Genomic DNA, 9078 nt, shown 5'->3' with positions numbered 1-9078 from the left:
TGAAGGAGCTCCTCCTATACCAATAGTTCCTTAATGAGAACGATAGTGATTCAGGACTACCAAGTGGAGTGTTTTAAAGCTTATCCAAGAGATCACATCCCACCCCCTTCTCAGTGGGTGCTGGGGAAGGTCTGGTTTTCTGTGGCATGTTCCAGTTGTCATCGGACAGGACAGGTGGAGAGGACTGACAAGGCAGGAGCTTGTTCATTAAGGAATTCCACTGCTGACCAGCTGATACTTCCTGTGACAAGTGGAAATTTTTTTCCTGACAGGTGCCCTGACATACAAAGCAAGCATTCCCTAGAACCAGCTTAGGAATTGTTTGCTCTGAGAAAAGCAGGACAACACTGAGAAAAGCAGGGAACTCTGCTTTCTAGTTTTAGGTGGTTGGGTTTTTTTTCTTCCTGTAAAAGCTCAAAATAGGCTAGAGAATGACCCCATTCCTTTGAGAGAAGGTCCATTTCTCCTCCCCCTCAATTTCCTATAACATAACATGAACTAAGGGTAAAGGACATCATCACTTCAGAGAATGCAGCCTCGTCTCTGAAACCTTTGATGTCTGCAGTGACACGGTGCTAAAAAGGAAATAAGCAACTCCCTGGACAAGGGATCTCCACCTGACAGAAACAAAATGGATATGTATCAAACAGCTGAGTGTTTAGCAAATTTATATTGAAGCTTTTGCCTGGACTATACAATATCCACTAGACAAAACTTACGCTAACAGCAGGACAGAGAGCCTGTCCCAACATGTTGCTACTTATTTCCTCAGCATGAGGGGAGATTTTAAAAGCATTGGCTAATATAGGTGACAAGCTATGACTGCCTTCATCCTGTCTCCTGGGGCAAGTCTAAGAAGCTTAGGCTCACAAAAGGGATCGAAGGAACGTCGTGTCTCCCACAACTACCCACGCTTAATGCCACCTTCATCCAAGTTCCAGGAGCAGTCAGTTTCTGGAGAAGCTGGATTAAGAACAACCATCAATTCTGTATGATCAATTCTGGTTTCCCACATCCCTTTTAAAGGGAGAATGTCCTGGGATAGCTCAGCGTCCTCCTTAATCAGCAGTGGCTCGGGAGAGACTGATATAGAGGTCAACCATATAGCTGTGGGAAGGACTGTAAGGCAGCACTTGTGTGATGGGGCTGAGCCGTCTCCCCCTCTGCAAAAACAGCACAGTGATATTTCAGGCTTTCTCTATGTCAGGCTCCTGACATGCACTATATGTAGCTGCAGATCCCAATCAATTTCAACATTTCTGAACTGCTGGAACGCCTTTCTCAACACTGTAATTTACCCTCAGAAGAATAGGGAGCACGCACCCTCGCCTCCCCAGTACCACAATCTACTAACTGCCACCCCCGCCCAGACCCCACTAACCTACCCACGCAAAAGAGGAAGGAACCCTCCTTCAAAGCCTGCAACAGACGGCTACAGTACATATGCCACGACAAGAACTTTTATTTCTTTTTAATGACATTAAACACAACTGCTACAAGGGAAAAAACATGATAAAGAGGAGGCACCAAACTTCAGTTTCATAATTGATCCCGACAACTCAAGTAAATCAGGCCTGTGTTAGATGCAAAACTACAGGTTATTTCAGGCTCTTAAAAGTAAACTATGTAAACAGCACATTTTTACTCTTTGTCAAGACCCCCGTGGTGAGAATGCCATCATGAACGAAGAAAGCTAGGTAGGCAGTTAAATGCACATAACCGTCACTCCAATAAAACAATACAGCAAGAACTCATCACCAAATACTAGTCTGAGAGGCCAGCACCACATAGGAGATATGCAGCTTTAAATACAGATTAAAACTCCAGATTTTACCTACCACCATCTTTAAGGCAAACATGCCTGATAATGAGTTTTCTTTGGCTTTGTTTTTTTCTTCTTAAAGAATACCATGTTAACCGCTAAAGAACAGTTCTCTCCTCCCCCAGTCCAACAGATTTAATTAAGCTGCTAAAGCTTTGGAAAAACAGAATTATTTGAGCAAAGAGGAAATGTGATTGTCACATTTTCTAGTTAACCCGTCACTCATTTGATTTGGCAAAGGCAAGGCTGCCATTACACATTCAGGCTTAAACCCTCTTGTACCAGGAGTGCAGGAACATGAGCCAAAGCGAAATGCTGTCCCTTCACTCCTTGGGCCGACTGTGGAGAACTAGACAGCCACAGTGCTAGTTACTCCAGCTCCAATTAATTTTTATTATGCTGTGGTTCCAAAGGTGGATGTCTGCTCGCTCACTCCATCATGCTAATTTAGGGAAATCTGGAGAAGTGACTGATTGAGTAAATGTCCATTATGCCAACTGAAATCGATTTTGACTCTTGGCTCTGAACAGAACTTCTTTGCATCTGGTTCCAGAATCTAAACCAAATGTCCAAGGAAGAGACTCCTCACCTGGATAAAAACAGTAAACACTTAGTGGCATCCATCTAAGTTTACTGGTGGCTTGAATGACTAAACTTTTCCCAAGTCATTTTCTAAAGCCGGGTAGGCTGTTTAGGATGAGTGCAGAGATGGGCTGATGGAACAACAAAAGCAGAAGGAGGCAGCTAGCCTGGTACCACAGGCTGCGCCACAGTGACTACGCCCAGCCTCCACGGAGCGTGAACAGTAGCGTGAATGCCGGACTGCAAAATCTCCCCAAAGATGTCTAGAGCTGGCTGTATAGAAAGAATGACGAACTCCTTGACATCCATTAGGCTGCACAAAGTCTGTCAACTTAAGGTAGAATACCTAACCTGAAGGTCAGGTAATGCTTTCGTGCACAGGCTTAATCACAACTGATTAGACCCACATTATCAGTTTTGTCAAGCTGTGTATCAGAGGTTTGACCAAATGAGATGGTAACATCCGGAAGCTAAAGGCACCTCTTGTTAACTACTAATGGAGACAACAGAGTGTCTCTCCAGAGTCTCTCCCACAGGATGATGGACTCACTGACTAACACATCAACTCACACTTGAAGTTGGAGTTGAGCAGATGAAACTGAAAACCAACTCACACCTCAGTAGGACTGGTTTGCTGGCCTGTCCTAGAGTGAAGACTCTGGGTGGGAAGCTCTTTAATAAAGAGAGCAGGGGGGCGCCTGGGTGGCGCAGTCGGTTAAGCGCCCGACTTCAGCCAGGTCACGATCTCGCAGTCCGTGAGTTCGAGCCCCGCGTCAGGCTCTGGGCTGATGGCTCAGAGCCTGGAGCCAGCTTCCGATTCTGTGTCTCCCTCTCTCTCTGCCCCTCCCCCGTTCATGCTCTGTCTCTCTCTGTCCCAAAAATAAAAAAAAAAAAAAAAAAAAAAAAAAAAGAGAGCAGGGAGGCTGCTCTTAAGAGGCATGTCTATGTCTAACAGGATACAGGAACACACCAACAGAACTTAAGGAGCACAGTGGTCACTGGGGAAAAAGAAGGCAAATCCTTGAGAAAAGAGAAGACAATCAGTCTCAAGACCACAAATCAACAAGGGTTAGTCAGCAGTCTTCTGTCAGAGTTAAGATGTGTAACATTTGTAAACCTATTGTGCAAAACAAATTTAATGAAGAATGGGGGCAGGGGGCAAAGAAAATAAATAAATAAAGGAGGCTAGTAAGTACAAAAAAGAGAGAAGATTTACACTTTTAATTTGTCCCTTCAACAGGATTTTTGTCCTGCTCCATCCTACTTCAGATGTGCTGGATTACCGACTTTAAAATACTGACAGGTATTCAGAGATTCAAATAAAGAAGTAAGAGGGGTTGTTAAAAGTGACTTATATCCTCTTATAAGTCATTAGCAGTAATTAATGCTGGCTTGCAGCCTGGTAATCTCTTCCTTACAGGAGATTAGAAGATGATTTCTTTTGGGCACCAGAAGTAGACTTCACCTCTGTGCAGAGGTGGGTGCTTTGCCTGAGCCTAGGTATTCTGGCTTGATGCTGGCTTTCAATTAGTGGTCACCTTCAATTTAAATAAAAAAAATAAAAACTTAACAGTGCTTAAACGCATGCACACAGACAAACAAGAAGGACGTTATACAAAAAAATTTCAAGTCAGCAACGGGAATTTCCAAAAGGTGGCAAGTTCTTTAAATAAAAATCTCGTGAAAAATAAAATTCAAAATCTACAAAGCACAAAAGAGCAGAAGATGAGCTGCTGCTCCAAACAGGACCTGGAACAGGACCCTGGATAGAGACCTTCACTGCTGATGGGGTGAGACAAATGGACTCGGTGGGAAATCTGGGAGACGCTGGAACCGATGGTGGCTTCGCATGTTCCTGTCAACCCACTGAGTCAGACTGTATCTTTGCAGAGGTTTCTGTCGGAACCGAGCGTAGTTTCTATCAGGAGAAAGGGAAAATAAAAACAGGAAAAATGAGTGTTTCGGCTGGAATGGCTATTTGTACACAAAAAATGGCCCAGGCAACTATCTGAAGAGTATCTTTACTTTTGGATAGCAGACACTAATTTTACATTTCAATCCTCACAATTTTAGAAACTTTGTACTATTTTATTTATATGAAAGTCACAATGTAAGTGCTATTTCCTTCCAACTCCCAAAGCCAAATTGCCACATAGGTATTATGGTGATATATGCCACATACACAAATGTTAAGAAAACCTAATACATAATGTATAATAACACTCAAGTAGGCAAAAAAAATTCTCTCCCTCAGGAAACATTTAGAACAGGATCTGTATTTCACTGCATCACGCTTGTACCTCCAACAGGACCTCACTGTCTGACACAGCTCAAGGTTGCTCAGGACTCAGCAGTTAAAATTAGAATAAAATTCCCAGAGAAGGTAAGTCATCATGTGAGTATCACATTGCAAGTTTGGAGGCTGAATAATTAATAGCACGGACTCAAAGTTTCTTGAGATTCTCCTTTAGTCACCCCCAGTCCTTTAGGCTGTACTTCTGAAAAAGACCCTGTATGATCATCTGAGCTCATTCTCAACCCCAGCTCTTCCTAATAACCACCTGGGAAGCTTTTTAAAGACTGAGATTCTTGCACCACACCCCCACCCCAACCCCTGACTTAATGATTTAGAATCCCTTGAGTCAGGGCCTGGACATCTGTATTTTTAGACATCTCCACAGGTGATTATGAGTAGCCAGAACTGAAAATAATTATAACATCTTATGACATTTATCTGGCCCTATATGCAAGTACTTGCTGAATTCTGTAAATACCTCACCTCATTTAATGCTGATAACAATCCTGCCAGAAAAGCACTCTCAATATTTTGTACAGGTAAGGAAACTGAGTCTCAGGTTAAATAACTTGCCCAAGGTCATAAAGTGGAGTAAGTACAAGAGCCTGGATTTGAATTCATACCTGTCTCCAGAGTTCATCTAATAACCATTACACTGCCCTGTCTTTCTGAGATTTGCTATCATTTTGGCAACTAGAGAGGAAACACTGAGCATAAAGGCCCTGGGGTGGGAACACGTGTGACATATTAGAAAAATAGCAAGGGAGCCAGTGTGACTAGAACAGAATGAGCAAGGGGAAGAGTAGTAGGAGATGAGGTTGGTGAGCTAACAATGTCAGGCCATGGTCTTTATAGGGGACTGTGAGGGTGGGAAATGTGAGATGGAAAGTTTTGAGCAGAGAATCTGAATTTGGCTGCCGAGTTGACAATAGTAGATGGGCAAGGGCAGAAGCAGGGAGACCATTTAGAAGACCTGCAATAGTCCGAGTGAAAATGATGAGAAATGGTCAAGTTTTGGATATACTTACAGGATTTGCTAATGGACTGAATATGGGGTGAAAGTCAAAGATGACTCCAAAGTTTCTGTAACTGAATCAAAGTCACTGAATCGATGTGTAAAACCACCGTGCATCAAGAATCCAGAAGATTTCAGAACAGAAAGACCCTTGGACGTCAATTAGTGCAACATACTAGTTTTACTGATGTGAGGACCAGAGGAATGGAGTGACTTGGTCAGAATCATACATCTGGTTATAAACTGCAAAGCTAGTACCCGACCCCGCGCTTCCTGGATTTCAGTCCAGTTCTTACTCCACTATACTCTACCGCTTCTTTTCTACCTCTGGAACTATACAATTACACCCAATTCCCCACCACATTCCTCCCGTGGCCAAATTCTACCCTTTTCCCCCTCCTCCTCATCACCCACTCACCGCATGGTGAGGTCCGAAGGATGCTGCCATTTTGGGTTTGGCACATGATGAACTTGACCCATCAAGGCGCACAGTTCCCCCAAGGCACCTGTGACACAGAGGGATCGTGGTTAGGAAGCAGCTCAATGAACTACCATATCAGTCTAGGTCAAAGCCCGTGCTTTCAGGGAAAGAAAAAACAGGCACTGATCCTAATACTATCTATGATTATCACAAGCAGTCAGCACAAAAACTATAAGCCAGAGAGGGAAGCTCGCTCTCAGATGGTGGTGGTGATGATGATGACGACGACGATGATGGTGATGATGACGATGACGATGCAGCAGCGGCAATAATGACAGCCACCATTCATTCATTCAACATTTATTAGCTCCTATAGTGTGTGAGGAACTTTACTGGTCCCTAGAATATGGTAGTAGACAAGACACTATCTGCCCTCAATTAAGTTTATATAAGGAGACAGGCAATTCCAAAATTTGTGATACGTGCAGTGACAGGAGAAACACAGGCTGCTATGTGAGCAGAGACTGGAGGGTGGAGGTTTGAGCAAGCCCTCTCCAGAAGTAAACTACAAGCAGGGATCAAAAGGATCTCTAGAAGTTAGTGAGGCAGACAGGGGTAGAGGTGGGGGTGTCCAAGAGAAATAGCTAATACAAAGGCTCAGAGATACAAGACAGCAAAATACATTCAAGAAACGAGAGAAGTTGGGGCACCTGGGTGGCCTAGTCGGTTAAGTGTTTGACTCTTGGCTCAGGTCATGATCTCATTCATGGTTTGTGAGTTCAAGCCCCACATCGGGCTCTGCACTGATAGTGCAGAGACTGCTTGGGATTCTTTCTCTCCCTCTCTCCACCCCTCCCCCGCTCATGCTCTGTTTCTCTCAAAAATAAATTAATTATGGAAACCAATTTGACAATAAATTTCATATATTGAAAAAAAAATTTTTTTTAAATAAAAAAAATAAAGCGCTGGAGGAAAAAAAATAAATTAATTAAAAAAAAAAGAAGTTGAGAATAGAAGGCAGGTGGGGCCTTTTTGCTAAACAAGAAAAATTGCTAGAGGCAATTTCTCAACCATCTGGGAGACTGGCAAGGTGCTATGCGCTTTACATACTATCTTATGGAGATAGATGTTACTAAAACATCACTTTGGAGGTGGAACCTGGGTAGCCCAGTCGGTTAAGCGTCCGACTTCAGCTCAGGTCATGATCTCATGGTTCACGAGTTTGAGCTCCATGTCGGGCTCTGTGCTGACAGTCGGAGCCTGGAGACTGCTTCGAATTCTGTGTCTCCCTCTCTCTCTCTGCACCTCCCCCACTCGTGCTCTGTCTCTGTCTCACAAAGAAATACACATTAAAAAAGTTTTTTTAAAACATCACTTTGGAGATGGGAAACTGTGGCTCGGTGAGGTGGACTTGCTTTAAATGCTCATTAAACCGATCTCAAAACTGGCTCCTGTTTGACTCTATGCTTTTCTGATAATGCTAATTTTGCACTTAGGGGCTGAGACTTAGGAGAAACTCACAAAAGCAGAAATTATGATGAGAGAGAATAAAATAATTTCCCTTCACCAGTGGTTCTCAAATTTTAACATGCATCATAATCAGCCAGAAGTATTATAAAACTGATAGCTGGGCCCAACCCCAGACCTTCTGATTCTGTAGGTCTGGAGTGGGACCTGAGAATTTGTATTTCTAATAAAGGCCTAAGTGATGCTGAGGCTGCTGGCCTGGGAACCACTCTTTGAAAACCACTGCCCTAGACGGTACAGACTTTTCTTTCGGCCAGTTTACATACTTCTCATTGCCTTCATTGTGCTCTCAGAAACCGGAAGCAGTTTAACTAGGCTACAGCCCATCTTTTCAAGTTCTGATAAAAGATATTTACTTAACTTTTAGGACGAATCTAATTTATTTGAAGCCTCAAGAAGCCAAGCTATGTAGAGAAAGTATATACTTTGAAGTTAGGCAGACTTAAATTAAAATTCCAATCCAGCCACTACCTAGTTCTAAGACCCTGAACAAATCATTTCACTTCTAGGCCCACTTGACCCATTTATGAAATATGGACAATAATATGTAGCATGAAGTTGAATATTAGGAATACAGCACATAAAAACTTAGCATATTGCCTGGCACAAAGCTGTAAGTGGTAACTATTGTTATTAAGGTGTTACAGCCACAGGCCTATGTTAGTTTGCAAAGACTCTTCAAATCATGTGACAATCAATCACCTCTCTGTAAGGAAAAATGTTTATTAAGTGGATCAGTCTACACATAAACTCAGATATGTGTTACAGCACTCAGCAGAAATTCTCTAACCATAATGAGATGATACTTTTCAGGAAAAATGTATAGATTCATCACAAGCTTCTGTGCAGTTAAAATTAAAAAGTACAACCAAGGGTAAAAGAAGACAACTGACAAAATGAAAAATATCTTTGAAACACATACGGCAAAGTTTTAATGCCCTTATTCTACAGAAGTAATCTCCTCATAATAAAAGAGGTCAAAGGACATAAATGGGCAATTCACCAAAGTAATACAAGTGATCAGTAAACATAATGAAAAGATGTTCAATTTCACTAATATAGGAAGAAAACATATGAATCTCACTTCTTGAGAAGGAAATATAAACCAGAAAAGAGTTTCTCCTTTAAGAAGGGAAGTAGCTTTAGATTAGAAAATCCCTTGCCTGCTGGATGTTAAACTAAAATCAAAGGTCTCAATTCAAATTGCCTTTCCCATATCCCACTTTCACATCCCAGCACCCCATCCTTCTAGGCCGGCAAAAAAAAATGTCTCTGTGAGGGGAAAAATCAGCTTTGAAGGATTTCAAGATATGTTTTTCCTGCCAAAGCATCATCAAAGGATGGCTGGCAAGATATGGGTATTGTGGCGTCCAATCTCAAAATGGAACAAGATTATCTGTGGACCATGTCCTTCA

The 9078-nt window shown here is 42.4% G+C and overlaps 1 protein-coding gene across 6 annotated transcripts in view; it reads right to left on the bottom strand.

Moving 5' to 3' along the window:
- Window positions 1-3610: 3610 nt before the first annotated feature.
- LOC122482112 (S100P binding protein) overlaps window positions 3611-9078 on the bottom strand; it is a 35406-nt gene continuing 29938 nt past the window's right edge. For 5 of the 6 annotated variants that reach the window (XM_043578640.1, XM_043578638.1, XM_043578639.1 and 2 more), the window contains 2 exons: window positions 6134-6221; window positions 3611-4322 (listed from right to left, as the gene is read on the bottom strand). In XM_043578640.1, coding sequence (XP_043434575.1) covers window positions 4181-4322; window positions 6134-6221 — 230 coding nt within the window. In that variant the 3' untranslated portion in view covers window positions 3611-4180. Of the gene's footprint in view, window positions 4323-6133; window positions 6222-9078 lie in introns of those variants that run through there. The other variant, XM_043578641.1, reaches the window with a different exon arrangement.

The sequence above is a fragment of the Prionailurus bengalensis genome, chromosome C1 (assembly GCF_016509475.1).
Source record: "Prionailurus bengalensis isolate Pbe53 chromosome C1, Fcat_Pben_1.1_paternal_pri, whole genome shotgun sequence".
NCBI lineage: Eukaryota > Metazoa > Chordata > Mammalia > Carnivora > Felidae > Prionailurus > Prionailurus bengalensis.
This window is presented reverse-complemented; position numbering and strand designations above follow the sequence as displayed.